This window comes from Petaurus breviceps, unplaced genomic scaffold (genome assembly GCF_028583685.1).
Source record: "Petaurus breviceps papuanus isolate PSGF00001 unplaced genomic scaffold, PetGlider_PUasm1.0 226836, whole genome shotgun sequence".
In the NCBI taxonomy this organism is placed as follows: Eukaryota; Metazoa; Chordata; class Mammalia; order Diprotodontia; family Petauridae; genus Petaurus; species Petaurus breviceps.
This window is the reverse complement of record NW_027185895.1, coordinates 1-23545: the sequence shown is the minus strand read 5'-3', so window position 1 is coordinate 23545 and position 23545 is coordinate 1. Positions and strand designations below refer to the sequence as shown.

The 23545-nt window shown below is 43.4% G+C and overlaps 2 protein-coding genes across 3 annotated transcripts; one reads left to right on the top strand and one right to left on the bottom strand.

The window, feature by feature from the left end:
• The first annotated feature begins 1130 nt into the window (after nucleotides 1–1130).
• On the top strand, nucleotides 1131–14236 carry PRPF4 (pre-mRNA splicing tri-snRNP complex factor PRPF4). Of its 2 annotated transcripts, XM_069095380.1 has the most exons (12): nucleotides 1131–1381; nucleotides 2541–2628; nucleotides 2879–2958; nucleotides 3167–3260; nucleotides 5485–5579; nucleotides 6195–6253; nucleotides 7466–7589; nucleotides 10926–11015; nucleotides 11562–11684; nucleotides 12340–12447; nucleotides 12562–12680; nucleotides 13246–14236. In XM_069095380.1, the coding sequence occupies exons 1-12, from the start codon at nucleotides 1146–1148 to the stop codon at nucleotides 13437–13439; spliced, it is 1410 nt and encodes a 469-aa protein (XP_068951481.1). In that variant the 5' UTR covers nucleotides 1131–1145; the 3' UTR covers nucleotides 13440–14236. The 2 variants fall into 2 exon arrangements, with proteins under 2 accessions (XP_068951481.1, XP_068951482.1); XM_069095381.1 differs by lacking the exons at nucleotides 1131–1381; nucleotides 2541–2628; nucleotides 2879–2958; nucleotides 3167–3260 and having other exon boundaries at nucleotides 6156–6253.
• A 3167-nt stretch (nucleotides 14237–17403) lies between these two features.
• RNF183 (ring finger protein 183) lies at nucleotides 17404–18202 on the bottom strand. The gene has a single exon (XM_069095379.1). It carries the CDS (start codon nucleotides 18200–18202, stop codon nucleotides 17630–17632), a length of 573 nt encoding a protein of 190 aa, XP_068951480.1. The 3' UTR covers nucleotides 17404–17629.
• Between the last annotated feature and the right edge of the window lie 5343 nt (nucleotides 18203–23545).

The window sequence follows — 23545 nt, the reverse complement described above, 5'->3', positions numbered from 1 at the left end:
AATAGGTTCTGACATTGTTTTGAGCCAGCATGGTCATGTTTATTCCTTTCTTTTGTTTTTTTCTTCTCCAATGTTTTTATTTTATCCTTTCCCTAAACTACCTCAGAACAACTGAGACAACCACGACTTAGCCAAGACTCCCTAGTATTGACTCTAGTTTTAGAAACAGTTGTTTACCTGGTCCTGTCTGTGAACTTGTTTTTTGCTTTTTTAAATCCAGGGTGTCCCAAAACTGTTAGTGCAGTTTTAAGCCATTAAAAGTTAAAACTTTTTTAAAATTCACTAAGAGTTTTGGGACAATCCTTTATTTTGTTGTTCGGTCATTTCAGTTATGTCTGACTCTTCGTGACCGCACTTGGAGTTTTCTTAGGCAAAGATACTGGAATGGTTTGCCAGCTCATTTTACAGTTGAGGTAACTGAGGCAAACAAGTTTAAGCAACTTGCTCAGGGACACACAGTTAATAAATATCTGAGGCTGGGTTTGAACTCGAGTCTTCCTGACTCTGGGCTCAATCTGCTTAGCCACCTAGCTGCCCCAACTTGTATTTAGATCACTGTAGTTTGTTATAATTGATTTCCTTTGTGATATTGTATATTTTATTTTGTGTATTTAAAAACATTCTGATAAGGGGTCCATAGGTTTCCCATGACTGCCAAAGGAATTCTGTGAGATCCTGTCCTAGCTTATTTAAATGAATCTAAGGAGATACTGAAGTGATAGCAAGCTTAATTTGTTATTTATGATATAAATGAACACTGTGTGGAACCTTAAGGGAGATTGTACCTGTCAAAATTCTTATAGGATTTGAATTTCATTATCATGGAAGTTTATCAGTCATGTATTAGTGCCCCCGTATCAGCATTGCTTTGATGAATACAAGGATACAACTTGTGCCTCTCTTTTTCTTTTTAAACAAAAAGCATAAATAATTAATATGCCAAATTTATCAAAGATTCTGGGCTCCTAAAGTCTGTCCTCTCCAAGTTTCATCACAACTTTGCGTTTTGCTCTTGTATTTAGTTGGGATTCAATCAGGTGGAATCAGATGGATAGAACCGTTACCCTCCTTTTATAGCTATGGAATTTTGAGCTAGGTATTGGGCATGAATAGTAAGTTACAATTTTTTTCCTTCTATTTGGAGTATGAACTATATGATTGATCACTATACTCTATTGCCTTTTCTTTGTATAGGGGAAGTCTTTGAAATTGAAGAACATATCAGTGAAAGACAAGCAGAAGTGTTGGCTGAATTTGAGCGAAGGAAGCGAGCCCGGCAAATCAACGTTTCCACGGATGACTCGGAAGTCAAGGCTTGCCTTCGAGCCTTGGGTGAACCAATCACACTCTTTGGAGAGGGCCCTGCTGAAAGGAGAGAGAGGTGATCATCTCCAGATGGCTAACTGACCTCCCAAAATATTGAAATTTTTCTCCTTTATATAATATATTCTAGTTACAAGAATTGGACTAGTCAGTGAAGCTGAGACTTTGATCATTGGTCTTCAGCATCTAATTTCTTTACATTTTACTTATTTGTTTTAGCTAATAAGATAATTCTTAAACCATTTTGGAGAAGACTTTTAAAAATGCTGAATTTTCTATTAAAATAGTGGAAAGGATACTTGAATAATATCAAATTATTTTAAGTCATTATTAGAATTTGGGATTGGTTAAGTGTTTGTGTTTGAGTATTAAAAAAATTATCTGAAAAAAATAGACATCTGATAAATTTCTTCAACTATTCAAACTAAAATAGGGCCTCTTCATTGTATAATTTGAGAAGAAAATCGTACCTTTTACCATCCACATGTTACTCCTGTAAGAATAAGCTAGTGATGTCATTGGTGGCAAAAATGGTGAGAAGAATGCTGTGTTGTTATATATGTATTTGTTGTGGTGATGAACAGATCTAGGCAAATTGGCTAGCTTCAGAGAGGCCTCCCTCTGTTAAGGAGACATAGAGCTTGTGGATTCTGGGAGGAGGAAGTCACAAGTAGAGTTCAGAGCCTGCAGAGAAGAGGGAAATGACTGAGAAAAAGAATACTAAAGTAGGAATAGATTGAGCACTTAATTTCTTTTTTAATTGAGATTTTGGGTGGGGAGAGAATATTGCAATTTTGATTGGGCTTTAGTGGCTGCTCTTTTCTTTAATAGGAGGGGCAGTATGGTTTAGTAGGTAGAGGGCCCAACCTTGAGGTTAGGAAAACCTAGGTTCATGCCTTGCTTGTGTGACCATGAACAAGTTACTGTATCTCTCAGTACCTGAGAGAATTTTCTAAGACTCAGAGTTACAGAATTGCTTGATCAAATGAGGTAACAATTTTAAAGCACTTAACACTGTGCCTGGCACATAGTAAGCACTTAAATGCTTTTTGACTTACTGAGAATAATCTGCATCAGTGAAAGGCTGTTTCACAGTTGGAGTTCCCCAAACTGATAAAATCACAATTTTGGACCCAAATACATGAATTTATTTTCTTTTATACACTTCTTTTTAATCTCATATCAACTAAGTTTAAATCCTTACCTCCTTTTTACAGATTGAGAAATATTCTCTCTGTGGTTGGCACAGATGCCTTAAAAAAGACCAAAAAGGATGATGAAAAATCCAAAAAGTCCAAAGAAGAGGTAAGGTACCTCTTACCCTGCTACCTGTTACCCTATAAGACAGGAAAGGGATTTTTTTCTTGTCTTTTTCAGCGTTTGTGCCATTAGGATTCGTTTGCCTACTCTAGGGCAAGTGAGCTTTTGAATATGTCGATATTTTTAGTTTGTCATTGAGAAAACACATGAAGTATAGCCATTGCTAGTCTTTTGACCTTTAGTGGTAGTAAGATAGGACTGATACTTCTATTTCTGTTTTTAACATATTCCTCAGTATCAACAAACCTGGTATCATGAAGGATCCAGTAACCTGAAGACTGCTAGGCTGTGGATTGCTAATTATTCACTTCCCAGGTAAGGAGAGGCCCTGGGATAAGGGATGAGACCTATTTTTTATTGCTACTTCCCAAAGTATAAGAATTGGCTTTAGAAGCAAATGTTTAAATGACACTGTGAGGCAGAAACGAGTCTTGCTTTATGTGCTGACAATTACAGTGTCATTCTTAGAAGAACATTTAAAACTTGTTTTATGACAGTGGTGATGGTTATTCCTGTGTTACAGGGCAATGAAGCGCTTGGAAGAAGCCCGTCTCCATAAAGAGATTCCAGAGACATCTAGGACATCCCAGAAGCAGGAACTGCACAAATCTCTCCGGGTAAGAGGTATTCTCCAAGCTATTGTCTTGAAGGTGTTTCCGGTCTAATTTATCTCCTGCCCTAATCTTTTGCTAGGAAGGAAAGGAAGGGGTGAGTAGTTCCCTTGCTCAGCTTGCTACTTCCTAAGGAAGGGCCTGAGCTTTCAGAACCACCTGCTGTGCTCTGCTTAGCAGAGGCCTACTCTTGCTTGGCTCATCAATCCCACCCTCCTAGGCCTGAAGCTGTGCTACCTTGGGATACCCCCTGTCGTGTTTAGTACTTGCAGCCTTCATAGTGTAGACTGGGAGAACAGGCCTGTAGAAATCAGCATGTTGAACCCCAAGAGGTGTCTCAGCATGGGCAAGATGTCCGTTAGCCAGGATTATACAAAAAAATTACCTTGCTTAATGAGTCAAAAGTTGGGCTGACACTTCTAGGGCTGTATCCCAAAGAGGTCATAAAAATGGGAAAAGGACCCATGTGTACCAAAATAATTATAGCAGCTTTTTTTGTGGTGGCCAAGAACTGGAAATTGAGAGGATACCCATCAATTAGGGAATGGCTAAACAAGTTGTAATATATGAATATAATCGAATACTATTGTGCTATAAGAAATGATGGACAGGTGGACTTCAGAAAAACCTGGAAAGACTTACATGAACTGATGCTGAGTGAAGTAAGCAGGACCAGGAGACCACTGTATATAGTAACAGCCATAATGTGCAATGACTGACTTTGATAGATTTAGCCCTTCTCAGCAATGCAAGGATCTATAACATTTCCAAAGGACTCATGATGGAAAATGCCATCCACATCCAAAGAAAGAACTATGGAGTCAGAATGCAGAGTGAAGCAGACTAGACTGTTTTCTCTTTTGTTTTGTCTTGTTATGTTTTGTCTTCTTTCCCCTGGTTTCTCCCATTCATTATATTTCTTCTATGCAGCATGACTAATGTGAAAATGTGTTTAATAGGAATGTATGTGTAGAGCCCATATCAGATAATATGCTGCTAGCGGTAGGTGGGGGAGAAAATTTAAAACTTAGGGAAGTGAATGTTAAAAACTGAAAAAAAATACTTTTTTTTTTACATTTTACATTTATTTATTTACTTTTAGTTTACAACATTCAGTTCCACAAGTTTTTGAGTTTCACATTTTGTCCCCTCCCCCCCATGATGTTATAGGTTCTACATATACCTTCCCATTAAACAGTCAAGTTATAAAGAAGAATTATAACCAATGGAATGAACAACTAGAAAGAAGGAACAAAACAAAAAAAGACAGAGCAAATAGTTTGCTTCAATCTGCATTCAGACTCTATAGTTCTTTCTCTGGTTGTGGTCAGCACTTTCCATCATGAGTCTCTTGAAGCTGTCTTATAACCTTGCATTGCTGAGAAGAGCCCAGTCTATCAGTCATCGAAGATACGATGTGTCTGTAATTGTGTACAATGTTCTCCTGGTTGTGCTCTCCTCACTCAGCATCGCTTTATGTAAGTCTCTCCATGTTACTACAAAATCTGTCTGCTCCTCATTTCTTACAGCACAAGAGTATTCCATTACCTTCATATACCACAACTTGCTCAGCCATTCCCCAATTGATGGGCATCCCCTTGATTTCCAATTCTTTGCCACCGCAAAAAGAGCTGCTACAAATATTTTTGCAGATGCATGGTCTCTAACTCTTGGATTAGACCATGTTTGGCATGGATAGGATGGAACATAACATGCTCTGTGCTCAGAGTGCATGTACAGAGGCCCCAGGCACATGTGATCTGGGCTGTGACGCTGTAGGGGTTGGTCTTGACACACTCCTGCTTGTCCTTTTCCTCCCTTTCACAAGGATGACCCTGTGTATATGCAAAAATCCCACTTGCATGATCTCTTTGGGATACAGCCCTAGAAGTAGTATTGCTGGGTCTTTTCCTGCACTTTTTTTTGCTTTTTGGAAGGGGGAAGGTAGGGCAGTTGGGGTTAAGTGACTTGCCCAAGGTTACAGGGCTAGTTTTGTGTTAAGTGTCTGAGGTCGGATTTGAACTCAAGTCCTCCAGACTCCAGGGCTGGTACTCTATTCATTGTGCCACCTAGCCACCCCAGGGTATGCACATTTTTATAGCCCTTTGGGTATAGTTCCTAATCGTGAAAACAAATAAATTAATAAATTAAAAAAAAAAAACTTGGGTTGAGGATGAAGTTGGCAATTTAAATTAGAGTTTTATTAGTGAGCCATTTATTTTTTTTTCAGTCTTTGAATAACTTCTGCAGCCAGATTGGAGATGATCGACCCATTTCCTATTGTCATTTCAGTCCCAATTCCAAACTACTGGCCACAGCTTGTTGGTAAGCTTAATTCCATAGGGATGTTTTTGTTTGGGGTGGGGAGTTCATTAAGCAATAATAGTAAAACTTACAAGGATGGGGAACCTGCGGCCTCGTGGCCACCACATGTGGCCTTCTAGGTCCTTGGGTGGGACCTTTTGACTAAATCCAAGTTTACAGAATAAATCCTTTTGTGAAGGGGATTTGTTCTGTGAAGTTTGAATTCAGGCAGAGGGGCCACAGGTTCCCCACTGCTGCCTTGAGATATACTCTGCTCACATCCCATTTCCTTATTTGCTCTTGGTTACCTCCAAGTTTTGATGCTCTGGACCCATACTCTATTGCAGTTTTCAGTTTCTCTTTAACCCTTGGATTAGACCACATTTAGCATGGACAGGATGGAGCATAATGTGCTGTGTGCTCAGAGTGCATGTACAGAGGCCCCAGGCACATGTGATCTGGGCTGTGATGCTCCCTCTCACAAGGTTGACCCTTTCAGCTGCACCATGCACAGATTGAAGGTGGTGGTGAAGGGGGGCGGGGCTTAGGAAGAGACTGTCCTTTTCTAATATTATCAAGGTACCTTTTCCTTCCTAGAGCAGCCCTGGCTGAGATGCTTTCCTTTCTGTTTGATAGGAGTGGTCTGTGCAAACTCTGGTCTGTGCCTGATTGCAGTCTCCTGCACACCCTAAGAGGTAGGTTGGAGTTTATTTTTTAGAACGTATTTTCCTTCTAAGACCAAGTTTACCTTCCATATTCATCAGTGAGACACTGCCTTGAGTATCATGCAGTTGTGTCCCACCTACTTTATAGACCTTTTTGCTGCTTGTAGCTCAGTATCTTCAATTAAATTGAATTCCAGCAATTATTTACTAAGAATCTATTATGTGCAAGGCACTGTGCACCTAGGGACATAAAGACAAAAACCCCCCAAATGTTCCATTCTCTCCAGGAAATTACATTCTGGGTAGGATTGCACAGTTAGGTAAATATTGCTACCTTGAGGAGAGAGAAAACCAACACTTGGGGGATCAGAAATAGCTTTTACTAGGAGCTGATCCTTAAAAGAACCTAGAGATTTAAGAGAGAGTGGTGTGTTGCAGGCAAAGGGGACAGCCAGTGCAAAGTCACATAGGCAGAAGAGAGACTGTCCAATTTGGGAGGGACAGCAGTTAGGTCAATTTGTCTGAGACATAGAATGGGAGAAAGAAATAAGCCTGGAAAATGGAAAAGTCGGCTGGAGAGCCAGGCTCTGAAGAGCTTTTAAATGGTTTTCAGAGGGCAGCTGGAGAGAAGTGTCAGAGGTGACTCCACAATGGAAATAGGAGGTGTAGAGGGCTAAGAGAAGCTATTGAGTTCTCCTTGGGACATGTTGAATTTGAGGAGTCTCTGGAAAGTAAATGCAAGTAGAGATTTCCAGCAGGCAGTTGCTGTTGGAGTAGAGTTGGAAAGAGATTGGGGCTTGATAGATAACTAGAAGTTGTCTACAGGGAGATGGAAATTGAACCCATGGGAGTGGATGAGATCCCCAGTGGAGAACGGAGAGAGGGAAGAGGGTCCAGGACAGCGTTGAATGGAGTAGATGCTCAGTAAATACTTTTTTAGTTTGGTTTTTCTGTGACTTAATAGGAAGTGCTTTTTTATATGTCATTTCTTTCCTCTTGATCCATTTTTATCAAGTCTCTCGCATTCCACTGTTGATAAGTACTAAAGCTTTTATAGCCTTTAAATTTTTGTTAACTTATGTCTTTGCTGTCAGATTTTCCATTTTTGTGTATATCTGCCTGTGTTATTATTGTGTGCTTTTAGACATTGTGTAGAAACTGGCACTGTTTAGTATAGTTCAGTCACTGTGGCCTTGGAGTACCTTAGAAGAAAAGATGCTAGCTCTAATTTTTATCTTTTAGGCCACAACACCAATGTAGGAGCAATTGTTTTTCACCCCAAGTCCACTGTTTCCTTGGACAAGAAAGATGTCAACCTAGCCTCTTGTGCTGCTGATGGGTCTGTGAAACTGTGGAGTCTGGAGAGGTGAGGTTTATCTGCCATCATTCAATTCCCTCCCAGCTCTAAATCGTGTGAAATAGGAAATAAATTTTGAAGGGGAAACCCCGCACACAGAAATGGATCAGCGCATGCACCTGTCCCCTACTTTTCCCCCTTGGGACCCGCTCTAGGATAGTGAATGTTATGATCTCTGTCTAGTTCTTTCTCCATTCTCAGTGTGGCATACTACAGAGTATTAATGTCTTACCCTAACAACAACTCTGCAAATGTGCAGTGGGATTTCTTGGTAGGTAGTGGGTTTCTTCTAATTAGAAGACTTCAGGCAGAGCCTTGATAACCATTTGTTGGGTGTGCTATAGCCAGACTTCTTTTACCGTTATGGGTTTGACTAGACTGTCAGGCAGGGGCACAGCCAGAGTCTGGAAAACTCTCCTGTTTCATACTGGACTCTAGTCCAGACAGACAACCTCTTAGCCCACTTTCCTCGGAGGAGGCAATCTTCTCAGCATTGGAGTGAATTCTGATCTGGCTGAGCACCTCAGATGGACCTCAGCACTTTTGTAGTCATCCTAACCCCTGTCCTTCACTGACTCATCATAAAAAGACCAGGGTGTTTTTCCCCCTTTCCCCCATTTCCCTCTCTTTTCCATTCCATCTTTCCACCTTTTTCTTAGGGGTGTCTCTGCTCTTGTGAATCACATAACAGTCTGGTGCCCTACCTGGGGTAGTAGCCTTTGCCCCTTCCTGGGTCCCCATCCCACTTTACCCTACATTTCCATTGTGCCATTTGGAAGGAACCTTTGTTCTCTTGTTAACCAGCTGCCCTTCATATTAGATTTGTCCCTTCCCCTCAGAAATTACTTTGTACATATTTTGCATTTATCAGTGTACGTTTTCCCCCACTAGAATGTTAGCCTCTCAAGGGAGGGAACTGCTTAGTTTTGTCTTTGTATCTCTAGTGCCTGGTATGTTGCTTGGAACATAGAAGTCACTTACTAAATTCTTACTGAATTGAATTCCTTTGTGTTGCGTAAGTACGTATGATTGATTGAAGTAGGTAGGGGCTTTCAGCAGAAGATCTGGTATTTAATCCCACAGATATTCCAAGAAGAGCCACTAGGGTGTGAAAGGGAAGTAGAGGATTCTTCCTCATGACCCACTCTTTATCACCATTGAGGAGGGTATGCCCAGCTTTCTCACTAAGCTCTGAGCTCCAGGTTTGCCCCCAGGAGAATGCCCTTTTCTTAAAGAAAACACAACAGCCTGATGAGCTTTAGTAGTGAGTGTTCTTGGGGAAATCCAAGCCTTCCCCCAACCAGGGGTGTCAGGTTAGCTGTCCATTGTGGTCAGTGGGCCTCCTAATGATTTTTCTGGCAAGGCATTAGTTCTTAGTGACAGCCACGGAGGACATAAGAAAGGGCTTTTGTCAGGCTGTATTGCCAAGGTAGCAAAGCCTTCTTGGAGCCAGCATCCTTCAGCAAAAATGTGCTTTCCAAGTATTAGTGCTAACAAAATGGCCTTTTTGTTGTCTTGTAGCCTATTGCCCAAAGCTGTGCTGGCTGGTAGACATCTGAAAACAATTGCTTAGTTTCCTGCCTGCAGGAAACATGTTCAGGGCTACTTTTCTTGAGTTTTTTTAAGAGTTAATTGGCATTTCCATTCTTTGCCAGGTTGAATCTTACTGGCCCAGGGAGCTTTAATTGGCTTTGGTAATGCTGCAACAAATTTACTCCTCTGGAGGTTTGATTAATCTTATGCATACACATTGACAAAGTTTCCTTTTTTAATTGCTCTCTTTAGGGTATATCTTTATTCCCTTTCACTAGAACTTCAGGTCTTTTTCCTATTGTTGCCAGGTAGCTGGATTTAATAGCAACCAAAGTGATACTAAAACCTGTATGTGCTTTGGGGTTAATTGTTCTTTGTGGACTTGGAAAAGGTTCCCATTCATAATTTGTTTTCAGTGAATTTGGTTGAATCATAGATCTTCCCTTCACCTCCACCATACATATTTTTCCCAGTGTCCCAGCGCTGGTGGTGACAGAGAAGCCATATTAGCTGAGGTACAGCTGTTACTCAGAAGCATAAGTGAAAAGAATTAATATCAGACTAAAGTATCTTTGATTCTTTTCTAGTCTTAGAGTAGCATAAGGACAAGGTATTGGGAATATCCTAGGAAATGTTTTTTGTTTTTGCTGACTAAAAGTATGAATTGACTTAAAGCTAAGTATAAATCAATCCATCCATATTTATTTATGGTAGGATTCCTAGACTGCAGTTTGTGGCAAGCAGTGTACTTACTATAAATGTCAAATGTCATTGGACTGTAAATAAATGATTTTTTATAATAATTTTTTATAAAATAACCAGATTGTTATGTGCTTCACAAGAGCAGAGACACCCCTAAGAAAAAGGTGGAAAGATGGAGTGGAGAAGAGAGGGAAGTGGGGGAAAGGGGAAGAGCACCCTGCTCTTTTATGATGAGTCAGTGAAGTCTTGGGGTTAGGCTGACTAAAAAAGTGCTGATTTCCTATAATAAAATTTTAAAATTTTGCATTTTTTGTTTCTGAGAAAGTTGTACCTAAAGTGGTTGTGGTCTGAGTTTTAGGGCTAAATGCAGTTCAGTAAACCTTACTCCTATGAGCAAAATGCTGAGGATACAAAGAGAAAACAATCACTGCCCTCAAGTTCAGAATGTTTAGTTTGAAGCTGCCAAATTTTACAAATCCCATAGAGACCTGCCTCCTTAAGGATACATGTTTTTCCTGAGCAGGCTATTCTAATGAGCTCTTCAGTTACACTTTTCCATGTGCCAGCTCCCTTTCCTTCAAACAGTTAAGAAAATACATGCATTCATCAGCGTTCTTACTGACTTTCATATACCTTTGCCCCTTCAGGAGAAGTCAGAAAAAAGTAGTTTTGCAAAGAAATCCCTGGGCCTTTGTGGGTATCTTGAATTATTGCCGTTTGGTCTCCTGTTTAGTCTCAAGTCACTTGAATTTAGACACAAGTAGTCTGGTATAAAGGAATGAACACTAGATTGTGAGTCAGGAGACAAATTCCAGTCCCAATTCTATCAACTATGCATTGTGTGATCTTGGCTACGTCAAGTCACTTCCCCTCTCTGGGCTTCAGTTTCATCTGTAAAATGAAGGGATTGAACTAGCTAGTCTTTAAATTCTCTCTCAGCCCTAACATTTAAAGATGCTCTGATTAGCCACCCAGTGCTTACATGTTTGTCTTGGGCAGAGTTCACCTTGGTCATCATGAGGACAGTGCTTTTGACATAGAGTGGATACTCAACCAATGTTGAATGAATACCTATATTGTACCCCTCTGATTTGCTTGGATTCCTTTCAGTGATGAGCCTGTGGCAGATATTGAAGGGCATTCGGTACGTGTAGCAAGGGTGATGTGGCATCCCTCAGGACGTTTTCTGGGCACCACCTGGTAAGACCTTTTGGTCTCATTCTCAGACCTATGGCAGTTACCCATTTCATATATCTGTCCCATCAAAGTTTAAAGAAGGGCTTCTTAACCTTTTTGGGGGGTCATGGATCTCTTTGACAGTCTGGTGAAACATATGAACCCATTCTCAAAATAATATTTTAAAAGGCATAAAATGAAATACATATGGTTAAGACTACTATTTCTTGGTCTTTCTTATCTATCACTTTCTCTCTCCTTGTTTTCCTTGACCATAGGGACCCTGATCTTTAAAAACCTTTTCTAGTTTTCCCACCTAACTTCGGAAGCAGTGGTAGAATTATGACAGAGATAATGAGCAAACAATTGGAACTATGCAAGGCAGATACTGTTTTGTGGTTATTGAAGCCCTTACTGGTACTGATACAGAGAGGCTTCTTTATGTCTGTGCATTCACACAAACTGCTTTAGAAGCACAACTTCAGCTACAGGTCCAGTATTAACTTTTTCTCAGGGCCTTAGAAAGTAGGTCCTTAATAAATACCAGTACCTTCTCTCTTTGCTTTTTAGCTATGACCGTTCATGGCGCCTGTGGGACTTGGAGGCCCAGGAGGAGATTCTACACCAGGAGGGCCATAGCATGGGCGTGTATGACATCGCCTTCCACCAGGATGGTTCTTTAGCTGGCACTGGGTAGGATTCCTAGGCCATAAGCATTTTGAAGCTTCTAGTGATAACTAAAGAGGCCATCTTCTGTATTCCCTTTGTTTCATATATAACTAAATTTGAACTGTTCTAGGCAGATAGTTGACTACTGTTTTCTTAATTGTCCTCAGGGGAATCAATTATATCAGTCCATTCCTTTTTTTTTTTAACTCAATTTTATTTTGTTTTTATTTCTGAATTTTCTCCCTCCTACTTCCAACATGTCCCATCCCCTTTCCATCATTAGTTTATTTGCCTCTCATATCTAATGGTCAGGAACTTTTTCCTACTTTTAATCCCTATTGCTTTTGCCAAAAAATTTTTTGAAGGGGAGAGGGCAGGGCAGTTAGAGTTAAGTGACTTGCCCAAGGTCACACAGCTAGTAAGTGTGTCAAGTGTCTGAGGCTGGATTTGAACTCAGGTCCTTCTGACTCCAGGATCAGTGCTCTATTTACTGTGCCACCTAGCCACCCCTCTTTTGCCAAAATTTAAGCCTGTTCTTATTTGGGTCTATTCTTAGTGGAAGAAAAATGGTCATCATCTTTCAGTTTTGCCTTTTATTGTTAGGAACTTAAGGCAGTTAATTATGTTCCAGGAATAGACATAATCGAACTGTTTATTGTGAGCCTGTTTTTCTTACTAGGGGACTGGATGCATTTGGTCGTGTATGGGACCTGCGCACAGGACGATGCATCATGTTCCTAGAGGGCCACCTGAAGGAGATTTATGGGATCAACTTCTCCCCAAATGGGTACACCAAGCTCACTGAGCTTTGAGGGTGAAATGGATTATTGGTCAAAATTCAGATGACCAGAAACAGTGCAGTTTGGGGTCCCAACTTGGGTTCTCTCTTTCTATACCACAGTTACCACATTGCAACTGGCAGTGGCGACAACACATGCAAAGTGTGGGACCTTCGGCAGCGGCGCTGCGTCTACACTATCCCTGCCCACCAGAACTTGGTGACTGGAGTCAAGTTTGAGCGTAAGCCCTTCTCTTTGGATCCAACCTTCCAAAAGGCGGCACAGAGGCATCAGCAGCTCTTTCCTTAACTTTTGGAAGTTACTCTGCAGGCCAGGCTTCCCTCAGTTTAGCCTAAAAGAGGGGATAAAATACATGGAGGAAGCAAATCTCAAGTTTCCCTCTCAATTTATAACCCTTCCTTCCCTCAATTTAGGTGGAATTGTGGCAGAGAATGTTTTTAGTTCCTAGGTTGGAAAGAAGGCCCTCATTTGAACTGCTTCCCCTAGTCAATCATTGAACATCCTGACTTTTCTTTTCTGAACCAGACAGCCTAACAACAAAGCCCTGGGGGTATCATTCCCATAGCTCTACCTCAGTTACTCTATTCCTCGCATGGGTCCTGAGATTTCTGAAGCTGACATGTGGACCAATGTCTTGAGCATTATTATTATTATTATTATTATTATTATTTGCAAATCTGGAAGAATCTGTTCTGGGTAGACTGTCCAGCTTTAGTTTGGTGCTTTTTACCTTGTTTTGTCCTTTTGTTGTCTTAAGCAACAACTCTTTCCTTTTCTCTCTCTAGCCATCCATGGGAACTTCCTGCTCACTGGTGCCTATGACAACACAGCCAAGATCTGGACGCACCCTGGTTGGTCCCCACTGAAGACCCTGGCTGGCCACGAGGGAAAAGTGATGGGTCTGGACATTTCCTCTGATGGTCAGCTCATAGCCACCTGTTCCTATGACAGGACCTTCAAACTCTGGATGGCTGAATAGACCAGGGCCATGGACATGAGTCTGTAACTCAGGTGTCTGGTCCCAAGCGTTCCCTTTCCTGACAGTTTGGTCAGAAGAAGGGGATCAGTGTGGAGCATAACAAGTTTGACTTTGCCACTCACTGTGTATAGTAGGTGTAGGTTTGTCCCAAGGCAGCCAGTCCCCAAGTGGAGCTGGGCTGTTCCACCTCAACTTTCAAGGGCTCTGCAATGGACCAGTTGATGTTACCATTTTTTTTTACTTATGCCGTATTGAATTCTTCCTTTACTGTCATCTTCTGTCTGTGTGCCCTAACCCTTTGTCTCCACCCTCTGGGTTATGGTACCTTTCTTCCCTTAATAGAACCTCCATTATGGCCCATGAAGTCTGTCCTTCCAGGTCATGGTCATGTGCTGTAGGTGGAAGTGACCCCCAAGAGCAAGTGGCTGGACTTTAGTGTGGAAGCTGACAAGTGTAGACCTGTAAATGGGTGTACAGTTGCCTCACACTTCCATGGTATCTTCAAAGGATTTGTCCTTCCCTTGAGAGTTAAAGGATGAACTCAAGAATACAGACAACTTGACAACTTACCAGGGATTCTGAGGTCGAGGAAAGTTGTCCCTTTCCTTTTGGATTAACATGGAATGCTGAAGCAAGCAATAGAAAATTTGCCTGGGAATTCTCTCTTCTGTACTTGTTCCCATTTGGCTCCGTCGCTGGACATTGTGTGTGTGTCTGTGTGTCCCTGTCCCCTCCCCCAAGCAGGGGATTGTGTCAGGAATGAAAAGTAATAAAAAGATAACCAATAAGGCTTCCAATTTTTATGTGTTGTGCTTTCTGTTGGTCACCATAAAGATTTGACTAATTCTTGGACATAATCCTCAGAAACACTCAGGCAGAGAACTCTCACTTAACCTTTTCTTTCTGTCTCCTCACTCGATATAACCATACCCTCACCGGCGGCCTGCTGACAAGCTGCCGTTTGATCTGATTGTAACAAACAAGCCTGCCTGAGAGGTACTTTGTAAGATTTCTGCCCCTGTCACAAGTAAGGTGGAATGGAAGAAAGGGGTGGAGCATTTTCTTGGTGCTTCTTCTTGTCAAGTCATTGACCTTCAATGCCTTTTTACTCTCATGCCCCAGCCCAACCACTAACAAACAACTGCCTCATAACAACCAGGAATTTGGAGAGGGACAAGATTCTCTCCAAGGAAGTAGTGAATCACACCTGGTACTTCACCTTTTGGGCTGTCACATCCCTCTTTTTCACTCATTTCACTTCAGAAAGATTCTGTTTCTTTGACCTGGAGCCTGAGAATGTAATTTCTAAATGGTATGTTCGTTTTGACCAAATTCATTATCACTGTAGCACAGCACCGGGCGCACAGCAAACACTTCAAAAGACTTGTCTGGAGTTCTGAAAAAAGTGTACTTTGCTGCTGCCAGGCCCCAGGGAGCATTAGGAGGCTCCTTAATGGACTCTCTGGGCTTTGCCATTTGCAAATAATTTACATATGCCAATCCTCTGGCAGTTCAAATGAAAATTTTGCTTTTTTGACCCTTCCCCTAGCAAGGCAACCTGACCAGTTCCACTGTATTCTTGGGAGACAAATTTTTTTTGGAGAAACAGCATTATAAGGCACGTAGTCATTGATATTTTCTGTTGTAATAGAAAAGGTATAGGAGATTCCACCTAGGTGGACTAGCTGTGCAAAGGGCTGAATCACATACCTTTTTTTGACTATATGTGACCTTTGGCCAAACAATGATCAAAGAAGGCCTGCCTGCCTGCCTGCCTGCCTGCCTACCTCACAGGGAGGGTTGTGAGGAACAGATGAGAGATAACAGGAAAATTAATGTCCTGGAGAATATAGAGCTAGATAGAGATAAAAATTTAAGATTGCATTTCCTTCCTTTAAACAAACAAACCCCATCCTTTTACATTGTTGTAATGGTGTTCCAACCACCCTGAGGGTTTAGGTTCTATTTTGACTGAAAAAGAGCTCCTGCTGATGTAAATAGTGAGGCTGTGATGCAGAGGAAAGATTTCCTTTCAGGGGTCCCCTGGGGTGTACGTTACCTGTCTCCAGGCCTCTTGTTGCTTCAAGCCATACCCCTGAGCTGCTGGGGCATGATGAGCTCACTAATGAGTGCACCTTGGCTACAGACTAAAAGGGTAAAGATGGGTAAAGAAATGAAGCCAACTGGGAGCTTGGTGACTAGTTTCTCTCTAGTGGCACAGGCTTCGAGTGACATAGGCTACCTTGACAAGATAAACAAGAAATTGCCCAACTTCATGAAGGAAAGAAATTTTTTTTTCTCCTACCAAGAGGAAGCCTGAAATTTGCCCTAAAAGTCCAATGTGTCTGATTTTTCTGTTGAGGTCACGGGTGTGAACCAAGGAAGGCAGTGTGTTATAGTGGAGGAGAAGGGTGTGTTTGGAGTCAGAGCCCCTGGCTTTGAATCCTGACTGCTTGCACAGGATCCCTGGATGACCTCAGGCTTTACCTCACCTTACCTATTCAGTCCTGTTAAGCTCTTAAAGCCTGGGTCTGTTGCTAAAGTAACCTAGAAATCTAGTGGTGGGCTGTCAATATACCAGGAGGGGAGCAAGATCAGTATTTTATAATTTCAGGGCCAGGTTGTGAAGAGAACTAAAGAGGGAGGAAATCAGCTTTTCTCTGAGGCACCAAGCTGAGCAGACAATACTATGAGAAAAGATCAAAGGTCTTGATTAGTATATAGTTCTGTTCAGCTCAAACAGGCCTGGGTCCAGTGTTCTCACCATCCTGAGTAGTCCAAGTGGGAGCAGGGAGCCAGTGAATTAGGACATTCTGAGATTCTTACAACTCCTGACATTCTCATTGGTTCGGAACTGAAGTCCTAACGTAGGAAGGCCAGAATTTAGGTTGCCCTTCTTCATGAGACCTCTGTGACTATCCAGGAGTCTATCTGAAAACTGCTTAGACCTTTCAACTTTAGAGGATTGCCTAGTCACAGGACCCTGTGCCTCTTACACCATTCAGTTCTTAAATCCCCTTCCATCTTGCCAAAAGGGAAAAGTTCAGTGACATCTCCCAGCAACCTGACCTTGACCTCTTATTTATAAAATGCCTTAGACTCTTGAACTCCTATTTGGGGTGCAAAAGGCATCTTCTGTATCATACAATACATTATATTTTGGTAGCAGATTCTCTCCTATATTAAGCAACTGGGGAGATGGTTCCAAGTGATAAATTAATTCTGTTGCCTGCAAAGAGGGGAAGAAGAAAAGTGAGGGAGCCATCATCACAAGGTCTGCTCAGGGGCATGAATGAGAAGAGGAAGAGAATTAGATATGTCCTTCCACATACACCCCCATCTCTATGTATTGGCTTCCTTGGCTTCCTTTAAGTCCCGACTGAAATCCCATCTTTTACAAAAAACTTTTCCTAACCTCTCAATTCTAGTGCCTTCCTCTGTTAACTGTTTCCTATTTATCCTGTATATAGCTAATTTGTACATATTTGTTTGTTGTCTTCCCCATTAGATTGTAAGCTCCTTGAGGGCAGGGACTTTTTTGCCTTTTTGTATACCCAGCATTTAGCACGGTGCCTACTAGGTGCTTAATAACTGTTTATTGACTGACTGACATACACACAAATTTCTAGAGGTCTATCAGAGAGAAAACAACTGGGAACACCGTGACTGAAGCTGGGAGGGCTGAGGGGAAAGATGATCGACTTTGGGGTCTAAAGCCAAGTTGTAGAGAATACAGGCTCTGGGATGCCTCCCTCTGTTGTCATTAACCTGCTTCTCCATCATAGTCAGGGGGACCACTATTGATTTGCCCTCTGAGGTAGCTTTTAGAGATATACCTTTCTCCCCACCCCCTACCCCCCTACCCCCCTCCCAGCAGCAAAGAACTGGGATCTCATTTCAGCATTCTTGGGAAAATGGCACCTCAGTCCCTTCTTAGCCCCCTTTGTCGCAGGTCTCAGACATTCTCATTAGCAGTAAATAGACAACCAGCTCCTGGATTGTGATAGGACCAAATGCTGCAGAAGAAGGGCACTGGTTCTGGGCTCAGCAGCTCCCCCCATCCATCTGGAAAGTGGGGAAAGGTGGGGGGGGGTCTCTCCAGTAGCAGCCAGTCCACATTAACCTGGCCCTCCCAGAACTCCCTGTTTTGACTGGCTCGTGGTTCTTGCCTTGGCCCCGGGATATATGGTTCACCCCGCACCCCAGAGGAACTGTTTAGTCCAGAAGATGGAGAAAATTAACAGCAAGGCGACGCTGAGGATAACAGCCATCAGGTAAGTGAAGATGCGAAACTGAGGGTTTCGGAAGCACTCTCGCAGGGACAAGTGAGTGGGGACCGGTACAGGGGCAGGGGACGCTACCCTCTGCTGAGCTGGGCCTGCCTGGCTCTCTGGCTCGTCCCCCAGGTTAAGAGTGTAGACCCTGGGCTGGCGTAGGAAGTATCTGCTCTTGGGCTCATCCTTGAAGCAGAGATGCCGGCCCTCGAGGATGATGTGGTTGGGCTCCAGGCGGAGCAGGGTAAGGACAGCAGCGTCTGTGGGCAGGTCAGTCACCGGCCGGTCTGAGGCCAGGACTGTAGGGTGGCGGCAGAGGGGGCACAGCAGCCGGTGCTGGGAGGGAGACACCAAGCTCAGGTGGGCCAGGCATTCAATGCAGAAGGAGTGGCGGCAGTCTAACAACTTGGGTGTCCGGAAAGTATTGTTGAAGGAGTTCCAGCAGACGGGACACTCGGCCTCAGGCTCATTTCCCAATTTCTCGGCCATCATTCAGACCTGGCACATAAAGGGATCCTCCATCCAGGAGACCTCTGGTCAGAAGGCTAAACCTGTAGTCTCCTGGAAGAACATCCACCAGCCTCAGTCTTTCCATCTCTCACAAAGACTTGGAGGTCAGGGAACACAAGCTCCAGAAAGCAAAATGTTCCCTCCCTCCCTCCCCAACTCTGCCCCAGGGGCCCAGGAATGGAGAGGGTGTCACCAGGCCTTTTTAGATTTTCCCCAGACTGGAAAAAGGAACAATAGCAAACCAAGCGCCAGAATACTCTGCTTTAATGAGCTGTTTTGGACAAATAGCTTCAGCCCTCTGCACACACATAGTGGTGTCAGCTGTCTAATGTCCAGGAGAAGGACACAGGAGTGCCTGCAGAATCAGGAGTTCTGTGCTTACCCACAGCTGCTCACTGGCAAGGGCCACGGAGGGTCTCAGTTCATTCCTAGAGCTCTCTTACTTTTGGGGATAAATGCCCATTTACTCACCTCCACTGGGTCCAGGTAGGCTCAGGACAGACAGACTGCACAAGTGGAATGTATTCCCCACCCTTTGGTACCAGGCAGTGAGGAAAACACTGGGAAGATATTAACAGAAAAGGCACAAATGGACAGTATCAGTATCTGGGAATGTTCTTTCTTCATTCTGGAAGTCTCTATGGGCACCAAGAGGTTCCAGGGGAACTCTCCAAAATCTCCCTTATCTTCCCAATCAGCGCCTTCTAAAGCCCACCAACTTCCTACCATTCAGCGTGTCTTGGCTCTTTCCTCATCTTTCTCTCCTCCTCCTTTGTTCCCCACAAACCCTGATCTGTCTCCACACACTCCCTCTCTTCTACTCCCCAGGTCACCAGTCTGCCCCACATGAACCTACCTGAAAGTCCGGAGTCCAAATGGACTGTGTGGATTGCCCCAAGAAGACAGTGTTTTCCTTCTTGCCTCTCCCTGCCTGCCCTGGTTCCCAGCAAGCTTCCCCAGCTAGCCTTCAGGAGGTTGCTTTCTACCTGTAAAACCTGCTGCTGGTTTCCATGGAAGCAGCTTACCCAGGTACCCAGAGCTGGGAGCTCCTCGCTCAGCAGCAGCCTGCCTTTTTATGGGAACTGGGAGAAAGAGACCTCACCTGCCTAGAGATAACAGAGAGGGGAGGAGGCAGATGGAGGAACTCACCAGCCACCCAGAGAGCAGCCGTCAAAGCTGGGGAAGTTGAATGGGAGTTTATTGGGCCTTGCTGGTCCTTGTGATGTTACAAAACCTGCCCCAACCATTGAACAGTGAGCGACAGAAATAGGGACACAGGTGGAGCAGGAAAATTGCTGGGGGCCCTTAAGGCTGCATACAGAGGACAGTCAAGGAGTGGTCACAGTCCCAGAATCTAAGCACAAGAGGACAGGCAAGGCAGCATTGGGGGTAGTGGAAGTGCTCCCAGCTCTCGGGAGTCCCAAGACCCGGATTCAAATTCTGCTTCTGCCCAACTCAGTGACCTGGACAAGTCTTCTTAGCCTTAGCTGTGGGAGCAGGTTCCACTGGTGCTGTTGGTGCTATCTACCTCAGGGAAGTCCCGAGAGCTTCAAGAAATGTGAACTTTCAGGAGTTTCAGGGATTCAGACCTGTGATTTCATCACTGTGGGGAACTCCAGCCAGGAAAACTCCTTCTGCAACAGCAAGTCAAGAACTGTTCTGCAACTTACAGTTTCAGCAGGTTACATGATGAGATGATGATGATGATGATGATAGCTAACATTTACATAGCACCTACTATGTGCCAGGCACCGTACTAAACACTTTACAATTATTATCTCATTCGTCCCTCACAACAACCCTGGGAGGTAGGTGCTATTACTATGATCCCTATTTTACAGCTGAAGAAACTGAGGCCAATGGAGACTAAGTGGCCTGGACTGGACCCCTGCTAAATGTGGGAGGCCTGATGCTCCATCTACTGGACTGTCCAGCTGCCTCGTTGCATTACGTGCTTGTTATGTTTTAAAAGAACAAGAAGCACTATATATAGAAGTTCCCAGTTTCTTAGACAATCCTCACTTTCTGTTTTACAGTGAATGTGGTCGTGTTCCTTTTGTTTAATGTTTGTTAAATTTAGATCTTTTTTTTAACCCAAAAGTGATCATCTCGGAGAGCTGCCTGGGGCACGAAGGTGTTAAGTGATAGGATGAATTACACAAACATTATCTGCTGGAGACAGCACCTGAATATAGGTTTTCTTGTTTCCTAAGGCCAGCTCTCTATCCTCTATGGTTATTATTTAGACACTGATTGTTGCAGGCATTTCCAAGTTTTTTCAATAATGGATCACACAATTAGAAATCCATTTGTTAGCCTGTGTTATTAAAAAAGGGGAAAAAATAAGCTACGGGCTCAGACACTTCCAATGTAGTCCTCGCCCAATGCTTCCTGGTGGACTGGAGGGGACCCTCCATTCTGGCAAGGGCCCAGTGTGGCCAGCCTGCGTTCCTGACTGTAATAGGAAGTACTCCCAGTGGAGCACAAGCTCAGACAGGTCCTACTAAGCCAGGCTGATTTATGGCATGGGGTCAGGTACAAACACAGATTCTGCTGCCCGAGCTCCAAGGTTTAGAGGGGCTCGTCGGCCTCTGCAGAGCTGCCTCCTCCCCATCCCTTGCAATCTTGGTCCTGGGGCCCTCCTTCCTCCTCTCCCTGGTGACTCCCTCCCGAGCACGGCTTTTTGTAGGCAGGACCCCAGTCATATTTCACCTCACTCTCCCCAGGTTCCTCCTCTTTCTCCTTACCTACCACATCGTCCCCCCCCATCCTGCCACCCTCCCAGTATCCCTATATATGCTGTATCTTTCTATTGGATTGGAGGAGACTGTGGTGCTTCCTTATGGGTGTATCCCTAGGGCTTAGCACCGGGCCTGGCACATAGTAAAGGCTTTTAGAGCTTTCAGGGGTCCAGGCCTGTGATTTCCTTGCTGTGGGGAACTCTAACCAGGAAAACAAAGCAAATGCTTTGAGGGGCCTGGGGGAGGGAAGACCTTTGTGACAAATTTTTTGGTCACAGCAATTATGAATTCTATCTATGAAGTTCTCGAGGGGTTGTCATCTGTGTGGCCAGAGAAAAGCCCGACGCATATGACATTAAAGATTCTCAAAGTTTTGGGGCTGCTAGGTGGCGCAGTGAGTAGAGTATTGGCTCTGGAGTCAGGAGGACCTGGGTTTGGATCCGGCCTCAGACACTTGACACACACACACACACACACACACACACACACAAACTAGCCAGCCATGTGACTTTGGGCAAGTCACTTAACCCCAACTGCCCTACCCTCCCCCCTCCAAAAAGCAAAAATATAAAAATTAAAAAAAAAAGATTCTCAAAGTTTTACAACATGGCTAAGTGTACTGAGAGCAGGATTGTTATTGTAAAACCTACCCAAAAAAGTGTTCTAGGTTTGGTTCTATACTTCTAGCCCTAGTCTCTCTCCCAAGTTTGAGTGCTCTATCACCAACTGCCTCTTGGACATTGGGCACTAGATATCCCAGACGAATCTCAAACTCAGCATGTCCATGGAAGATGTATGTGTGTGGAGAAGGTGTCTAAATACATTAACATGGTTCATGGGTAGCATGGCTAGATATAATCTGAGATTTGGCCTGCCTTTGCAAAGAATAGGAGGGGAGCCTGTGGCTGCACCACCAGAAGTCTAGGTGGGGGGAAATATAGGATCCAGGAAATACAGGATCACAGTTAAATGATCTTTTCTCTAGTCTTCAAGAGGAGTTTCAGGATAGAATTATATCTGTCACCTCTCAGAGAGGTCTAATCTAGGGGTATGAGTCTGGGTTCAGAATGAGAAACTGTTCCCCCAACCCCCTACCCTAGGGGAGAGGGTAACCCTTAGCTTTTCACCCTTTCCCACAAAAAAACTGGTTACACAAGAGACAATCATGAATAGTGAATGACAAGTAAATGCATTTATCCAAGCAAAAAAGCAAACAAATTGGAGTTCTACAAATTAGAATATATCAAAGAATACACAACAGTAAACGGACTTTTCATTTGAGATTGAATTAAGGTCTCAGCTCAAAGAAGGAGATGAGAGGGTATGACCTCATCAAGGGGTATCTGTTTTTCCAGGACTGCAAATGCTAAAAGTCAAGGAACATTATGGAGGCTGGTTTTCCTATGTCTGTGGCTTGAGATGCTTTATTCAAAAGGTTTTGACCTTTATTAAAAAAAAATTTTCCTTTCTCTACCAGTCTCCCCTTAAGTACTTCTTCCAAGTACCCTCCAATACTCTCCCAACACAAGCACACAGCATGGTGTTTGGCATTCTCTCAGCCAATCAGAAATCACATCTCCCTCTGCTTACACAGAACTGAGATATGACCCTCGGACCTGAGGTCTATCCCTCAAGAACAATGTCCCAACTTGGGCAGAAATCTGGTTCTATCCAAAACAGAACTCTATCTTTTCCCCCCAAACGCAACTCCCATTCTAATCTTTCTATTTCTATTCAGGGTACCACCACGTCTTTCAAATCCATACCCTTTTCTCTACCCACATGGCTACCACCCAAAGCTTGACCCCTCATCATCTCACCTGTACTGTGGTAACAGCCTCCTAATTATTCTGCCTACCTTAGATCTCTCCCCTCTCCAACAGATTTCCCCCACAGCTGCCAAAGTGACATTTCTAAAACAGTTCTGGATGCAGTTATCCCTTCCACATCTCAGGGGCTAGGAGAGCAGTGCCCCCTGTGATCTAAAAATTCCCTGTAAAAAATTTTGGCCCTCCCTTCGTACCAGAGAAGTCTGAATTATTACAGTATTAAGAGATGAAATATGTTGATATTATACAATACTTCACATATTTTTATGCATTTCTGAGTTTCTAAACTTTTTCTGTGTCATTTGCTGGACTTCATGTGTTGTCTGTAGCTTCCACAAAACTCCCTAAAAATCTCATTTAATTTCTTATTCCAGCCCAAGATATATTGAAACCATGATGGGGAAAATCTTGATGTGGGAGGGATAACTGCATATCATTCGGTGCCCAAGAAGTTCCAATGGCTTTCTCCTCCCTCTAGCCTCAAATACAACCTTCTCTCTGGGTTCATTCTATATTATTCACCTTCACGTGTTCTATATTCAGCCAAATTGGCCTCTTTGTTCTTTGAAAACAACATTCCATCTCCGGTCTCTGTTTTTTGCACAGGTTGTCCCACATGTCTTGAATACCTTCCCCTCCTCACCTATGCTTGTTAGGATCCTGGGCATTCTTTAAAACTCAGCTTAAGTGTCAATTTCTATGAGACTTTTCCTGACTCCCCCTCTCCCAACAATTAATGGCAACCCTCCCCC

Coding starts and splice junctions, on each gene's coding strand:
- PRPF4 (XM_069095380.1), top strand. CDS start 1,146: ATGAACTATATGATTGATCACTATACTCTATTGCCTTTTCTTTGTATA. Junction 7,590..10,925: donor AAACTGTGGAGTCTGGAGAG/GTGAGGTTTATC, acceptor GATTCCTTTCAG/TGATGAGCCTGTGGCAGATA. Junction 12,681..13,245: donor GACTGGAGTCAAGTTTGAGC/GTAAGCCCTTCT, acceptor TTCTCTCTCTAG/CCATCCATGGGAACTTCCTG.
- RNF183 (XM_069095379.1), bottom strand. CDS start 18,202: ATGGCCGAGAAATTGGGAAATGAGCCTGAGGCCGAGTGTCCCGTCTGC.